This window comes from Odontesthes bonariensis, chromosome 22, assembly GCF_027942865.1.
Source record: "Odontesthes bonariensis isolate fOdoBon6 chromosome 22, fOdoBon6.hap1, whole genome shotgun sequence".
Classification (NCBI taxonomy): domain Eukaryota; kingdom Metazoa; phylum Chordata; class Actinopteri; order Atheriniformes; family Atherinopsidae; genus Odontesthes; species Odontesthes bonariensis.
In genome coordinates this window covers 32,614,509-32,630,860 of record NC_134527.1, presented here as the reverse complement: position 1 = coordinate 32,630,860, position 16,352 = coordinate 32,614,509, and the positions used below count along the sequence as shown (strand labels likewise).

Sequence of the window (16,352 nt, the reverse complement as noted above, 5' to 3'; positions counted from 1 at the left end):
AGCTCAGCTGCATGTCACTGGCTCAAACTAAAAGCAGGAAGACCCTCTAACGTAGCACCCTCTGAGGACAGAGAAGGCATCCCAACAGAGGAAAAACACCCATGTTCTTGTATTCAAGTCATCCCAAAACTTATTTGAGTTTCAGTTTCAGCTACTGTTCTGGACTTTTGGGTTTCCACCACAATCCTGTGTGTGATTCTGCGTGTATGGGCAGAGGAGTTGAATTATATTGGGTACATGATTACAAGTGGGTTACAGGTGTGTCCTGCCCATGTATGCTCACACGTGGACATACCCCTCTGTTAAAGGCAGATAAAGCCACAACAGCACTGAAATAACCTGAAACTGATAAAGTAATAATAAATTTAAAAAAATACTGAAAATATTTTAAAAAAACAAACTGAAATGAATCTGTCCTGCACAGAAATGATGCCCCCCATAACTTTATATGTTGTTGCACAACCTTTTGAGGCAATCAAAGGATTTCTGCCCCTGTCAGTGAGACTTCTGCCCCTGTTCTCAGGGATTTTCCCCCACTCCTCGTGAGCAAACTGCTCCAGTTGTCTCAGGTCTGAAGGAGGCCTTCTCCAGGCGGCATGTTTCAACCCTAACCCTAGGCCACTTCAGAACAGTCCAATGCTTTGCTCTTAGCCATTCTTGGGTGTTTTGGCTCTTTATCCTGGTGAAGGACCCCTGACCTGTGACTGAGACCAAGCTTTCTGACACTAGGCAGCACATTTCTCTCCAGAATGCCTTAATAAGTCTTGAGATTTCATTGTACCCTGCACAGATTCAGACACTCTGTGCCAGAACATAACCGAGCCTCCTCCATGTTTCACAGTAGGGACAGTGGGCTTTTCTTGCTATGCTTCATTTTTGCGTCTGTGAACATAGAGCTGATGTGCCTTGCCAAAAAGCTCCAGTTCTGTCTCATCTGTCCAAAGGACATTCTCCCAGAAGACTTTTTTAGGATTTGCTTTCAACAGTGGTGTCCTCCTTGGTCGTCTCCCATGAAGTCCACTTTGGCTCAAACAGCGACGGATGGTGAGATCTGACACCGATGTACCTTGATCTTGGAGTTCACCTTTATTTTCTTTGGAGGTTGTTCTGGACTCTTTGGTTACCATTCGTATAAACCGTCTCTCAATTTTCCTCCTGCGGCCACATCCAGGGAGGTTGGCTACAGTGCCGTGGACCTTAAACTTGTCAATAATATGTGCAGCTGTAGTCACAGCAACATCAAGCTGCTTAGAGATGCTCTTAGAGCCTTTCCCTCTAACATACCTTGGCAATCATTTTCTTTCTAATCTCCTGAGACGACTCTCTCCTTCATTTCCTGTGGTCCATGTTCAGTGTGGTAGACACCATGTGACTACTTGTCATCCTTTGAATAGGCAGACTGACTGACTGACTGACAGTAGAAGACACCTGTGATGCTAATCAGAGGACATACCTTAGTAACATGTCCCTATGGTCAAACCATTCTCAGTCTTTTCTAGGTGTGCCATCATTTTTGTCTAGGCCAGATTCATTCGTTTCTTTTTTCAAATGATTCTGTTGAACAAACAATTCAAAAGCAATGTCTGTTTTTCATTGGTTCATCATTACTTTGGGCAGTTTCTTCAGTGCCGTTGTGGCTTTATCTCTCTTTAACAGAAGGGTACCAACCATCACGTCCATGTGTGTGTGTCTGTGCAACGCTCCGTGAGATCTACCGGCCACTTACTTGGTTGGAGGCTTTCTGCATTTGAAATTGTGACTGGGGTCATAGTCAGATGCTGTTTCATTACTGTTGTCATCTGGTGATGAATCGGATTCAGAATCACTCCCAGATCCAGAGCCCGACCCGGAGTCAGAGGAGCCGGAATTTCTTCTTGCTTTGGATCCACTGGATGAGTCAGATTCATCACTACTCGAAGAGTCCTAAAACAGATCAACACAAAGGACAGACAGCCATCACCAGAGAGTTACATTACATCAGGGGTGATTAGTCAGCCGGGCTTTTTTCCCCCAACAAAGAGGTTCCAATGCTGGTTTGGAGCAAGAGCCTAACTCAGAACCAGTTTCCACCACACAAGTTCACGGTCCAGCCCAGAAAAAGTTAAGTTAGGAGCTGCTTCCATCAGGGGCTGGGGTTATGGAGACCAACTAACAAGTCTTTGTAACATTTATTCTGCTTAACTGAAGGCAGAGCAATAAAAAAAAATCTGGAGTTTCAACATTAAGTGGAAGCAACAGAGCTCAGAGCTCGTCCCAGAGCTCAGAGCTCGGCTCCTCGTCCTGCTGTGAGAGCACTGAGCAGCAGTCAAACGACAAACTCAGTCTCTTTCACCAGTGCTTAGAATTGAACCTATAGTGTCTGCAGCTGGATTCTTTTCATGTTCAGGGGGCTTTAATATCACTGGCTAAACGTCCCGTGTAGAGGTTTTCCAGCCAGCCTCATGGGGAAATAATGGAACATCAGCGGGTGAGACGATGTAGGAAGGTGTGAACAAATACTGCAGAGCATCTGCTGCCTGCGGCTTTACCTTCTGCTAACCTGTGTGCTGCTTCTTGCTATCATGGGTGCATTCAGATAAATACAGTACTCATGAACACACAATAAGGGGCCTCATCTGCTGTTCTCTAAAGAAGCCGATTCCACAGCACCCCCTCACATTTCCAACCAGGAAAAGAAGGTATTTTTGTTTATTTACAGACTCAACTTAGAACCCAGTGTGGCACAAGCCCTGAACCAGTACTGGGACCACTTTGGTTGGAAAGGGTTATCAGGGAGCAGTTGAAAGCAAACCTCATTGGATCCACTGTTCGAGGAGCCTTGTCTCTGTTGCTGCTGTTGCTGTTTCCTGAGCATAGCAGATCTTTGCACTGCGAGGATGCTTGGGTTGGACTTCCAGAACTGTAAGAAATGAATCCATTAACAAGTTATCCACATAACCACAAACTCCAGTGCCCTCCCCCACAGTGGAGATGGTGAAGCACACACCATTACAGCGACAAAACAGTTTTCTGTTCTGAAGAGGAACTGGGTTTCATTTGGAGTTTTTCTGCATCAAAGACCAAACATTACACACAAGTACAGAAGAACATCAATAAAAAGGTTAAAAAGAAAGTAAAGATTCCCAGCCCTGCCAGCTGGAGTGAGACAAAGCAGCCCAACAACAGACAACCGTTCCTTACCTCTGCTCCATCAATGTTGGACTTGTTTTGTGGTTCCACCTTCTCATTGGATTTCTCTGTGTCAGAATCTGACTGGCTGCCAGAGTCTGAACCACTTCCTGAGTCACTGCTCCCTGATCGGCTGCTGCTGCTGGACGAGCTGGAACTGGAGCCTGAGCCACAGGCTGAGGCTGAACCCGACCCAGAACCAGATTCATCTTCAGAATTACTGTTGGATGGAAAGACAATAGAAAAGGCCCGTGTTTTAGAAATGACTACACCAATCATTCTCAAATGAAAGCTTTTACAAAGTCCCATCCTCTATGGAGCCAAATTTAAAAAGAAAGGAGAAAGAACACACAGGCACAACATTCATTTCAACCACAGAAACACAATGTTAGCCTCCCTCAATGTTCAATGTTTGCCACTGAACATTATCCTGAGAAAGGTGGTCCAGCATGAAAACATCCCCCTGACCACACATATAATAAGGTGCTGGTGTCCCAGCAGCAGAAGGTACAGCACGGTGGTTTCTGCAGTCACATGCAGCTCACAGGGAGCAGCAAGGTGCAGCAGAGCTGCTTCACACACTGTGTGCTGCTGCTGCTGCCTTTAAACTCAACGTGTGGAAGTGTTCAACCCACCAGTGCTCCGACTGGAAGTGGGCTTACTACACTTTGACTTGATGACTATTAACTATTGATAACAAATCAATAGATTAAAAAATAAATGAATAAATAGTTTGTCCATACTTGTACAGCTGTTCAGCGTAAACAGTAATGCAGTTTCAGTGCTTGTAAAAACACAGACTGAGTGGAGCTGACAGCAGACTGATGACCTCAGCGAGGGTCAGATATACACCATCACCAACATACTGGGTCATCAGATGGAACATTTAAAATCTGCATCAACTAATCAACACCCAGAGTCTGCTTTCAGCTGGTTAACATGGTGATAGCTCCTTTCTCAGTTTGTCTTGATAGGTCTAAATTTGCAGAGTAAGAAAAGAAAGAGTGCCACTTCCAATCACTGGGACTAAGCACAGGCTTTCCCCATCAGAAACTCAGAAAGTCTGGGAAATGAGAGCTCTGGGTGGCCGTGTGGGCCTGTCAGTGACGGCTTTACCTCGATTCTCCACTGCTGTTACTGACGCTTTCGTCCTCACTGCGTTCAGCCATGTTCGAGTCCAAATCACAGAGCTCACAAGCTGCAGGACGATGCTCCGCGGAGTTGACCTGTGAGGTGGGGGAAGATGAGCGTGAGTGTGTGAACAGTCTGGACTGAGAATGAACGGAGACAGACTCCTTCACTTTCTCTGCTGAGTACAGTTAGAGGCTTTCAGTGAGTAGCGGCTTGTTGAAGTTCAGCTAAACATGGAAACACAACACAAGTTGATATCATGTAAGGTTAAATGTATTAGCAGCCCAGCACAGCCTCACTGACCAACTTCATCCCCACTCCAAAGTTCCACCACTGGGACTTATATATGCCACGGCACGTTTTAAAGCCAGCATTTGTGAAGTGACTAAGGCTGGGTGGTTATCAGAGGGAGCCCGCGCAGCTGTGGGCACCTCTTCAAGCGGGGCACCTCTTCCAGCTCGCCTTTAGGCAGAGCAGCGGGATGACGGTGGATCAGCGTTGTTTGTTCCCTCACCGCAGAGGCCTAACAGGCCTGCACAGCACCAGCGTGTGTTCACATCCGCAGAAACACCCCACAACTCTCCAAGCAAACACCAAAAAGCCAAAAACGCCTCCCGTAAAATAGTCCGTTAACAACTTCGTGTCGTCTAATCGGGATATGGTCAAGTCTTAGTGTGGCTCCAGGTTAAATTCCAGCGTTAGCCAACTAGCTAACACCGGCTACTGACGCTAGTTAGTAGCTCTTGGCGGGGCTCGATAGCAGTAATGTATGCAGACACTGCCAACCCGCCAGCCTGTGGTTTAAATCCTAATTAAAAAAGAACAACACGCAACAATCTGTTCTATAGTCTATCAGTGACGGCTTGGTTCCCTCAAACAACTTTCCAGCTAAAGCGTTATACCAATACAGCGTGTGACGCTAGTATTATGGTTTTCCAGTTTGGGAAATCCTTACACTAGGAAGACAATAAGAGTATCCGTCTGTGAACAAATTAAACTACATATTCCAGGCCACTGTTGAACGCTACGGGCCTGCCTTTATTCTGGGACACTGTGGATGCGGTAAACATGAAGCCAGAGATCACAGCCATTCGTTTATTAGAGTTGTCAACGAATGTAGCTCTGGCTAACGTTATGAAGCACGAGTCGAGAAAGGAAGCTAACAAAATGACAAAACTTTGCTAAACTAACGTGGAATCAGTGGACCGATTACTTTCTCCTTACAAGTAATACTTGGCATTTACCGGCAGTAATAATTAGCCATGCAAATCTCTGGGGTCCACGGTAGTGCTGAGCTTACTTAGTATTCATTCTTAAACCCAAATGAGCTCAGACAACTTCACTCTCTTCCATCTTGTTTTCATTCGCCGCTCACTTCTCGCGGTTTTTACCACATCAACATGCAGCTCACTTTCTCGTTCATTTACCACTAGAAAACTTCACACCGTTTATTACCTGGTCTTTTTTGTGTTACCCGTGAAAACCCAATGAAAGTACTTGTCAAAATCCACCTTTCCACTCCAGAGGTCCTTTCTTCTTCTGTTTAGGTGGTGAGCTGGCAGCTGCAGATAGCTAACACTGCTATCCTCCTGCTAGCTAGCGATATCTCCCGGTCAGGGAAAGCAGCCCGAGTGACTAAATCCGGTTTAACTTGTGGAGTGTTATTTTTCCTCGCTGTTCAGTAAATCCAAATTGCTGTATTCAATAAAAGCAAAGTCAATGTCCGTCGGTCAGCAGCATTAGCATAAAACTGGCTTTTCAAGCCAGAGACTTCCACCAACCGGCCCCAGCCATGACGCCGTAATGTTCACTCCACTAGGAAACCCTGAACAGTGACGTCACGCCTCTACTCCTCACACCGTAACAACAGTAAACATCTGCCGGCAAGGCCCTCAGACTCACGCTCTGCTCCATCGTGGAGGCACATGGACAAGTTAGCTTTACCCTCATCAAGGGGACCACCAAGCGCGGGGCCTCACTTAGAGGATCAGGAAATTCATTCATAAATGCTGACAGCATTCCTGAACGCGCCACTCTGTCATCTTCACCGGGCTCGTGCTCACAGAAAGCCTGAGAGGCTCATATTCTGCACGTGTGAATAAAACCAAACAACCTGGAAGTGTTGGCTTCGTGCTGACTGCACGAACGCCCTGACATTAAAACAACATTTTTTATGTGAACGTGTTTTCCTGCTGAAGTGTCGTGTTTGTAGAAAAACCCCCAACAACGTTTAAACCTGAAATATGACAAAGGGGATTCAAGAGAAACGGGGAGCTGTTTTCTGGTCGCGTGGATAAAAAGTATATTTGGGTTATGGTCAATAATAAACACGCTGCTCCTGCACTGCCACCTGCTGGCGACGCAGTGTAACGCTGAATGAATCCGACTCACATTTTCACACATTAACAGGTAACCTAACTGTTTTCACCACATTTAGTTTAGATTAACAGACTATAATAAAACTATAGTCGGTGAGGAAAATATGCGACAGTGTGATTGAAAGCATGAGCGCGCGGCTGAGTGGGGAACGTGCTCATGGAGGACCAATGGGAAGTGATCCAGTGAGGCAGCAGCTCTGGGTGGAAGCTGCCTTCATGTCCTGCGTTTTCTAACATGCCAAAGAGTGATGTTTCAGTCCTGCACAGCTCCACCACACACATGCCTTCACACAGCAAATGACTGCGCTCCCCAGGGTGAGTACATTCCGTTGATTCATTTCATCAGCACTTTTGTTGAGATGCCTGCAGCCGCCCGGTGGGGAAGTGTTTCTGAGGCGAGTTAACTGATGTCCCAGCTGAGGCTTCTGACGCCGCGGACAATGCGGAGGCGAGATGAGGCCAGTGAGGAGCCGTGTCCCGTCCTGACCGGGGCTGGGGCAGACACGTTTACCGATGATGAGCTCACAGCCACCGTGTCTGAACCACTCGTATTATCCCCAGAAAACGTCGCCTGTTAGTGTAAATGTGTTAGTGCAGGAACGGTTGTAGTGATGCAGGCAGGGAAACGGGCCAGAAGGGTGGCAGCACTGAGTCCGAGAGTCTGCAGCCCACAGCAGGGATAAGTGAGAGGGTTCCTGCAGAGGAAGGTGCGGGACACCGGGCAAGGCTTCCTACTGAGCCCGGTGTGAGGCTTCCTACTGAGCCCGGTGTGAGGCTTCCTACTGAGCCCGGTGTGAGGCTTCCTACTGAGCCCGGTGTGAGGCTTCCTACTGAGCCCGGTGTGAGGCTTCCTACTGAGCCCAGAGTGAGGCTTCATACTGAGCCCGGTGTGAGGCTTCCTACTGATCCCGGTGTGAGGCTTCATACTGAGCCCAGAGTGAGTCATCATACTGAACCCGGTGTGAGGCTTCCTACTGAGCCCGGTGTGAGGCTTCATACTGAGCCCGGTGTGAGGCTTCATACTGAGCCCAGAGTGAGGCTTCATACTGAGCCCAGAGTGAGGCTTTATACTGAGCCCGGTGTGAGGCTTCATACTGAGCCGGTGTGAGGCTTCCTACTGAGCCCAGAGTGAGTCTTCATACTGAGCCCAGAGTAAGGCTTCATACTGAGCCCGGTGTGAGGCTTCATACTGAGCCCGGTGTGAGGCTTCATACTGAGCCCAGAGTGAGTCTTCATACTGAGCCCGGTGTGAGGCTTCCTACTGAGCCCGGTGTGAGGCTTCCTACTGAGCCCGGTGTGAGGCTTCCTACTGAGCCGGTGTGAGGCTTCATACTGAGCCCAGAGTGAGGCTTCATACTGAGCCCGGTGTGAGGCTTCATACTGAGCCGGTGTGAGGCTTCATACTGAGCCGGTGTGAGGCTTCCTACTGAGCCCGGTGTGATGCTTCATACTGAGCCCGGTGTGAGGCTTCATACTAAGCCCGGTGTGAGGCTTCCTACTGAGCCCGGTGTGAGGCTTCCTACTGAGCCCGGTGTGAGGCTTCCTACTGAGCCGGTGTGAGGCTTCCTACTGAGCCCGGTGTGATGCTTCATACTGAGCCCGGTGTGAGGCTTCATACTAAGCCCGGTGTGAGGCTTCCTACTGAGCCCAGAGTGAGGCTTCATACTGAGCCCAGAGTGAGGCTTTATACTGAGCCCGGTGTGAGGCTTCATACTGAGCCGGTGTGAGGCTTCCTACTGAGCCCAGAGTGAGTCTTCATACTGAGCCCAGAGTAAGGCTTCATACTGAGCCCGGTGTGAGGCTTCATACTGAGCCCGGTGTGAGGCTTCATACTGAGCCCAGAGTGAGTCTTCATACTGAGCCCGGTGTGAGGCTTCCTACTGAGCCCGGTGTGAGGCTTCCTACTGAGCCCGGTGTGAGGCTTCCTACTGAGCCGGTGTGAGGCTTCATACTGAGCCCAGAGTGAGGCTTCATACTGAGCCCGGTGTGAGGCTTCATACTGAGCCGGTGTGAGGCTTCATACTGAGCCGGTGTGAGGCTTCCTACTGAGCCCGGTGTGATGCTTCATACTGAGCCCGGTGTGAGGCTTCATACTAAGCCCGGTGTGAGGCTTCCTACTGAGCCCGGTGTGAGGCTTCCTACTGAGCCCGGTGTGAGGCTTCCTACTGAGCCGGTGTGAGGCTTCCTACTGAGCCCGGTGTGATGCTTCATACTGAGCCCGGTGTGAGGCTTCATACTAAGCCCGGTGTGAGGCTTCCTACTGAGCCCGGTGTGAGGCTTCCTACTGAGCCCGGTGTGAGGCTTCATACTGAGCCGGTGTGAGGCTTCCTACTTAGCCCAGAGTGAGTCTTCATACTGAGCCCAGAGTAAGGCTTCATACTGAGCCCAGAGTGAGGCTTCATACTGAGCCCAGAGTGAGGCTTCATACTGAGCCCGGTGTGAGGCTTCATACTGAGCCCGGTGTGAGGCTTCCTACTGAGCCCGGTGTGAGGCTTCATACTGAGCCCGGTGTGAGGCTTCATACTGAGCCCAGAGTGAGGCTTCATACTGAGCCCAGAGTGAGGCTTTATACTGAGCCCGGTGTGAGGCTTCATACTGAGCCGGTGTGAGGCTTCCTACTGAGCCCAGAGTGAGTCTTCATACTGAGCCCAGAGTAAGGCTTCATACTGAGCCCGGTGTGAGGCTTCATACTGAGCCCGGTGTGAGGCTTCATACTGAGCCCAGAGTGAGTCTTCATACTGAGCCCGGTGTGAGGCTTCATACTGAGCCCGGTGTGAGGCTTCATACTGAGCTGGTGTGAGGCTCCCTACTGAGCCCGGTGTGAGGCTTCATACTGAGCCCGGTGTGAGGTTTCATACTGAGCCCGGTGTGAGGCTTCATACTGAGCTGGTGTGAGGCTTCCTACTGAGCCCGGTGTGAGGCTTCATACTGAGCCCGGTGTGAGGCTTCATACTGAGCCCGGTGTGAGGCTTCATACTGAGCCCGGTGTGAGGCTTCATACTGAGCCCAGAGTGAGTCTTCATACTGAGCCCGGTGTGAGGCTTCATACTGAGCCGGTGTGAGGCTTCCTACTGAGCCCAGAGTGAGTCTTCATACTGAGCCCAGAGTAAGGCTTCATACTGAGCCCGGTGTGAGGCTTCATACTGAGCCCGGTGTGAGGCTTCATACTGAGCCCAGAGTGAGTCTTCATACTGAGCCCGGTGTGAGGCTTCCTACTGAGCCCGGTGTGAGGCTTCCTACTGAGCCCGGTGTGAGGCTTCCTACTGAGCCGGTGTGAGGCTTCATACTGAGCCCAGAGTGAGGCTTCATACTGAGCCCGGTGTGAGGCTTCATACTGAGCCGGTGTGAGGCTTCCTACTGAGCCCGGTGTGATGCTTCATACTGAGCCCGGTGTGAGGCTTCATACTAAGCCCGGTGTGAGGCTTCCTACTGAGCCCGGTGTGAGGCTTCCTACTGAGCCCGGTGTGAGGCTTCATACTGAGCCGGTGTGAGGCTTCCTACTGAGCCCAGAGTGAGTCTTCATACTGAGCCCAGAGTAAGGCTTCATACTGAGCCCAGAGTGAGGCTTCATACTGAGCCCAGAGTGAGGCTTCATACTGAGCCCGGTGTGAGGCTTCATACTGAGCCCGGTGTGAGGCTTCCTACTGAGCCCGGTGTGAGGCTTCATACTGAGCCCGGTGTGAGGCTTCATACTGAGCCCAGAGTGAGGCTTCATACTGAGCCCAGAGTGAGGCTTTATACTGAGCCCGGTGTGAGGCTTCATACTGAGCCGGTGTGAGGCTTCCTACTGAGCCCAGAGTGAGTCTTCATACTGAGCCCAGAGTAAGGCTTCATACTGAGCCCGGTGTGAGGCTTCATACTGAGCCCGGTGTGAGGCTTCATACTGAGCCCAGAGTGAGTCTTCATACTGAGCCCGGTGTGAGGCTTCATACTGAGCCCGGTGTGAGGCTTCCTACTGAGCCCGGTGTGAGGCTTCATACTGAGCCCGGTGTGAGGCTTCATACTGAGCCGGTGTGAGGCTTCCTACTGAGCCCAGAGTGAGTCTTCATACTGAGCCCAGAGTAAGGCTTCATACTGAGCCCGGTGTGAGGCTTCATACTGAGCCCGGTGTGAGGCTTCATACTGAGCCCAGAGTGAGTCTTCATACTGAGCCCGGTGTGAGGCTTCATACTGAGCCCGGTGTGAGGCTTCATACTGAGCTGGTGTGAGGCTCCCTACTGAGCCCGGTGTGAGGCTTCATACTGAGCCCGGTGTGAGGTTTCATACTGAGCCCGGTGTGAGGCTTCATACTGAGCTGGTGTGAGGCTTCCTACTGAGCCCGGTGTGAGGCTTCATACTGAGCCCGGTGTGAGGCTTCATACTGAGCCCGGTGTGAGGCTTCATACTGAGCCCGGTGTGAGGCTTCAACTGAGCCCAGAGTGAGTCTTCATACTGAGCCCGGTGTGAGGCTTCATACTGAGCCGGTGTGAGGCTTCCTACTGAGCCCAGAGTGAGTCTTCATACTGAGCCCAGAGTAAGGCTTCATACTGAGCCCGGTGTGAGGCTTCATACTGAGCCCGGTGTGAGGCTTCATACTGAGCCCAGAGTGAGTCTTCATACTGAGCCCGGTGTGAGGCTTCCTACTGAGCCCGGTGTGAGGCTTCCTACTGAGCCCGGTGTGAGGCTTCCTACTGAGCCGGTGTGAGGCTTCATACTGAGCCCAGAGTGAGGCTTCATACTGAGCCCGGTGTGAGGCTTCATACTGAGCCGGTGTGAGGCTTCATACTGAGCCGGTGTGAGGCTTCCTACTGAGCCCGGTGTGATGCTTCATACTGAGCCCGGTGTGAGGCTTCATACTAAGCCCGGTGTGAGGCTTCCTACTGAGCCCGGTGTGAGGCTTCCTACTGAGCCCGGTGTGAGGCTTCCTACTGAGCCGGTGTGAGGCTTCCTACTGAGCCCGGTGTGATGCTTCATACTGAGCCCGGTGTGAGGCTTCATACTAAGCCCGGTGTGAGGCTTCCTACTGAGCCCGGTGTGAGGCTTCCTACTGAGCCCGGTGTGAGGCTTCATACTGAGCCGGTGTGAGGCTTCCTACTGAGCCCAGAGTGAGTCTTCATACTGAGCCCAGAGTAAGGCTTCATACTGAGCCCAGAGTGAGGCTTCATACTGAGCCCAGAGTGAGGCTTCATACTGAGCCCGGTGTGAGGCTTCATACTGAGCCCGGTGTGAGGCTTCCTACTGAGCCCGGTGTGAGGCTTCATACTGAGCCCAGTGTGAGGCTTCATACTGAGCCCAGAGTGAGGCTTCATACTGAGCCCAGAGTGAGGCTTTATACTGAGCCCGGTGTGAGGCTTCATACTGAGCCGGTGTGAGGCTTCCTACTGAGCCCAGAGTGAGTCTTCATACTGAGCCCAGAGTAAGGCTTCATACTGAGCCCGGTGTGAGGCTTCATACTGAGCCCGGTGTGAGGCTTCATACTGAGCCCAGAGTGAGTCTTCATACTGAGCCCGGTGTGAGGCTTCATACTGAGCCCGGTGTGAGGCTTCATACTGAGCCCGGTGTGAGGCTTCATACTGAGCTGGTGTGAGGCTTCCTACTGAGCCCGGTGTGAGGCTTCATACTGAGCCCGGTGTGAGGCTTCATACTGAGCCCAGAGTGAGTCTTCATACTGAGCCCAGGGTAAGGCTTCATACTGAGCCCAGAGTGAGTCTTCATACTGAGCCCAGAGTGAGGCTTTATACTGAGCCCGGTGTGAGGCTTCATACTGAGCCGGTGTGAGGCTTCCTACTGAGACCAGAGTGAGGCTTCATACTGAGCCCGGTGTGAGGCTTCATACTGAGCCCGGTGTGAGGCTTCATACTGAGCCCGGTGTGAGGCTTCATACTGAGCCCAGAGTGAGTCTTCATACTGAGCCCGGTGTGAGGCTTCATACTGAGCCCGGTGTGAGGCTTCATACTGAGCCCGGTGTGAGGTTTCATACTGAGCCCGGTGTGAGGCTTCATACTGAGCTGGTGTGAGGCTCCCTACTGAGCCCGGTGTGAGGCTTCATACTGAGCCCGGTGTGAGGTTTCATACTGAGCCCGGTGTGAGGCTTCATACTGAGCTGGTGTGAGGCTTCCTACTGAGCCCGGTGTGAGGCTTCATACTGAGCCCGGTGTGAGGCTTCATACTGAGCCCGGTGTGAGGCTTCATACTGAGCCCAGAGTGAGTCTTCATACTGAGCCCGGTGTGAGGCTTCATACTGAGCCCGGTGTGAGGCTTCATACTGAGCCCGGTGTGAGGTTTCATACTGAGCCCGGTGTGAGGCTTCATACTGAGCTGGTGTGAGGCTCCCTACTGAGCCCGGTGTGAGGCTTCATACTGAGCCCGGTGTGAGGTTTCATACTGAGCCCGGTGTGAGGCTTCATACTGAGCTGGTGTGAGGCTTCCTACTGAGCCCGGTGTGAGGCTTCATACTGAGCCTAGAGTGAGGCTTCCTACTGAGCCCGGTGTGAGGCTTCCTACTGAGCCCGGTGTGAGGCTTCTTACTGAGCCGGTGTGAGGCTTCCTACTGAGCCCGGTGTGATGCTTCATACTGAGCCCGGTGTGATGCTTCATACTGAGCCCGGTGTGAGGCTTCATACTGAGCCCAGAGTGAGTCTTCATACTGAGCCCAGAGTGAGTCTTCATACTGAGCCCAGAGTGAGTCTTCATACTGAGCCCGGTGTGAGGCTTCATACTGAGCCCGGTGTGAGGCTTCCTACTGAGCCCGGTGTGAGGCTTCATACTGAGCCCGGTGTGAGGCTTCATACTGAGCCGGTGTGAGGCTTCCTACTGAGCCCAGAGTGAGGCTTCAAACTGAGCCCGGTGTGAGGCTTCATACTGAGCCCAGAGTGAGGCTTCATACTGAGCCTAGAGTGAGGCTTCCTACTGAGCCCGGTGTGAGGCTTCATACTGAGCCTAGAGTGAGGCTTCCTACTGAGCCCGGTGTGAGGCTTCCTACTGAGCCCGGTGTGAGGCTTCATACTGAGCCGGTGTGAGGCTTCCTACTGAGCCCGGTGTGAGGCTTCATACTGAGCCCGGTGTGAGGCTTCATACTGAGCCCGGTGTGAGGCTTCATACTGAGCCCAGAGTGAGTCTTCATACTGAGCCCGGTGTGAGGCTTCCTACTGAGCCCGGTGTGAGGCTTCATACTGAGCCCGGTGTGATGCTTCATACTGAGCCGGTGTGAGGCTTCATACTGAGCCCAGAGTGAGTCTTCATACTGAGCCCGGTGTGAGGCTTCCTACTGAGCCCAGAGTGAGTCTTCATACTGAGCCCGGTGTGAAGCTTCATACTGAGCCCGGTGTGAGGCTTCATACTGAGCCCGGTGTGAGGCTTCATACTGAGCTGGTGTGAGGCTTCCTACTGAGCCCGGTGTGAGGCTTCATACTGAGCCCGGTGTGAGGCTTCATACTGAGCCCGGTGTGAGGCTTCATACTGAGCCCAGAGTGAGTCTTCATACTGAGCCCGGTGTGAGGCTTCCTACTGTGCCCAGAGTGAGTCTTCATACTGAGCCCGGTGTGAGGCTTCCTACTGAGCCCGGTGTGAGGCTTCATACTGAGCCCGGTGTGAGGCTTCATACTGAGCCGGTGTGAGGCTTCATACTGAGCCCAGAGTGAGGCTTCATACTGAGCCCGGTGTGAGGCTTCATACTGAGCCGGTGTGAGGCTTCATACTAAGCCCGGTGTGAGGCTTCCTACTGAGCCCGGTGTGAGGCTTCCTACTGAGCCCGGTGTGAGGCTTCATACTGAGCCGGTGTGAGGCTTCCTACTGAGCCCAGAGTGAGTCTTCATACTGAGCCCAGAGTAAGGCTTCATACTGAGCCCGGTGTGAGGCTTCATACTGAGCCGGTGTGAGGCTTCATACTGAGCCGGTGTGAGGCTTCCTACTGAGCCCGGTGTGATGCTTCATACTGAGCCCGGTGTGAGGCTTCATACTAAGCCCGGTGTGAGGCTTCCTACTGAGCCCGGTGTGATGCTTCATACTGAGCCCGGTGTGAGGCTTCATACTGAGCCCGGTGTGAGGCTTCATACTGAGCCCAGAGTGAGGCTTCATACTGAGCTGGTGTGATGCTTCCTACTGAGCCCGGTGTGAGGCTTCATACTGAGCCCAGAGTGAGGCTTCATACTGAGCCCAGAGTGAGGCTTTATACTGAGCCCGGTGTGAGGCTTCATACTGAGCCGGTGTGAGGCTTCCTACTGAGCCCAGAGTGAGTCTTCATACTGAGCCCAGAGTAAGGCTTCATACTGAGCCCGGTGTGAGGCTTCATACTGAGCCCAGAGTGAGTCATCATACTGAACCCGGTGTGAGGCTTACTACTGAGCCCAGAGTGAGGCTTCATACTGATCCCGGTGTGAGGCTTCATACTGAGCCCAGAGTGAGTCATCATACTGAACCCGGTGTCAGGCTTCCTACTGAGCCCGGTGTGAGGCTTCATACTGAGCCCGGTGTGAGGCTTCATACTGAGCCCAGAGTGAGGCTTCATACTGAGCCCAGAGTGAGGCTTTATACTGAGCCCGGTGTGAGGCTTCATACTGAGCCGGTGTGAGGCTTCCTACTGAGCCCAGAGTGAGTCTTCATACTGAGCCCAGAGTAAGGCTTCATACTGAGCCCGGTGTGAGGCTTCATACTGAGCCCGGTGTGAGGCTTCATACTGAGCCCAGAGTGAGTCTTCATACTGAGCCCGGTGTGAGGCTTCCTACTGAGCCCGGTGTGAGGCTTCCTACTGAGCCCGGTGTGAGGCTTCCTACTGAGCCGGTGTGAGGCTTCATACTGAGCCCAGAGTGAGGCTTCATACTGAGCCCGGTGTTATGCTTCATACTGAGCCGGTGTGAGGCTTCATACTGTGCCGGTGTGAGGCTTCCTACTGAGCCCGGTGTGATGCTTCATACTGAGCCCGGTGTGAGGCTTCATACTAAGCCCGGTGTGAGGCTTCCTACTGAGCCCGGTGTGAGGCTTCCTACTGAGCCCGGTGTGAGGCTTCATACTGAGCCGGTGTGAGGCTTCCTACTGAGCCCGGTGTGATGCTTCATACTGAGCCCGGTGTGAGGCTTCCTACTGAGCCCGGTGTGAGGCTTCCTACTGAGCCCGGTGTGAGGCTTCATACTGAGCCGGTGTGAGGCTTCCTACTGAGCCCAGAGTGAGTCTTCATACTGAGCCCAGAGTAAGGCTTCATACTGAGCCCAGAGTGAGGCTTCATACTGAGCCCGGTGTGAGGCTTCATACTGAGCCCGGTGTGAGGCTTCCTACTGAGCCCGGTGTGAGGCTTCATACTGAGCCCGGTGTGAGGCTTCATACTGAGCCCAGAGTGAGGCTTCATACTGAGCCCAGAGTGAGGCTTTATACTGAGCCCGGTGTGAGGCTTCATACTGAGCCGGTGTGAGGCTTCCTACTGAGCCCAGAGTGAGTCTTCATACTGAGCCCAGAGTAAGGCTTCATACTGAGCCCAGTGTGAGGCTTCATACTGAGCCCGGTGTGAGGCTTCATACTGAGCCCGGTGTGAGGCTTCATACTGAGCCCAGAGTAAGGCTTCATACTGAGCCCGGTGTGAGGCTTCATACTGAGCTGGTGTGAGGCTTCCTACTGAGCCCGGTGTGAGGCTTCATACTGAGCCCGGTGTGAGGCTTCATACTGAGCCCAGAGTGAGTCTTCATACTGAGCCCAGGGTAAGGCTTC

At 52.2% G+C, this 16,352-nt stretch overlaps 2 protein-coding genes across 7 annotated transcripts in view; one reads left to right on the top strand and one right to left on the bottom strand.

Moving 5' to 3' along the window:
• The window catches only part of chd1 (chromodomain helicase DNA binding protein 1), a 55,723-nt gene extending 49,471 nt beyond the window's left edge, over positions 1 to 6,252 (bottom strand). Inside the window, exons 1-5 of one of the 6 annotated variants that reach the window (XM_075456217.1) lie at positions 5,755 to 6,252; positions 4,285 to 4,394; positions 3,181 to 3,388; positions 2,792 to 2,899; positions 1,727 to 1,923 (exon numbers count right to left, since the gene is read on the bottom strand). In XM_075456217.1, coding sequence (XP_075312332.1) covers positions 1,727 to 1,923; positions 2,792 to 2,899; positions 3,181 to 3,388; positions 4,285 to 4,337 — 566 coding nt within the window. In that variant the 5' untranslated portion in view covers positions 4,338 to 4,394; positions 5,755 to 6,252. The other 5 variants (XM_075456218.1, XM_075456219.1, XM_075456221.1 and 2 more) reach the window with 5 other exon arrangements.
• Positions 6,253 to 6,748: 496 nt separating this feature from the next.
• The window catches only part of syk (spleen tyrosine kinase), a 65,790-nt gene continuing 56,186 nt past the window's right edge, over positions 6,749 to 16,352 (top strand). Inside the window, exon 1 of the mRNA XM_075455252.1 lies at positions 6,749 to 6,992. The gene's annotated coding sequence lies outside the window, so the exon portion shown is untranslated. The remainder of the gene's footprint in view (positions 6,993 to 16,352) is intronic.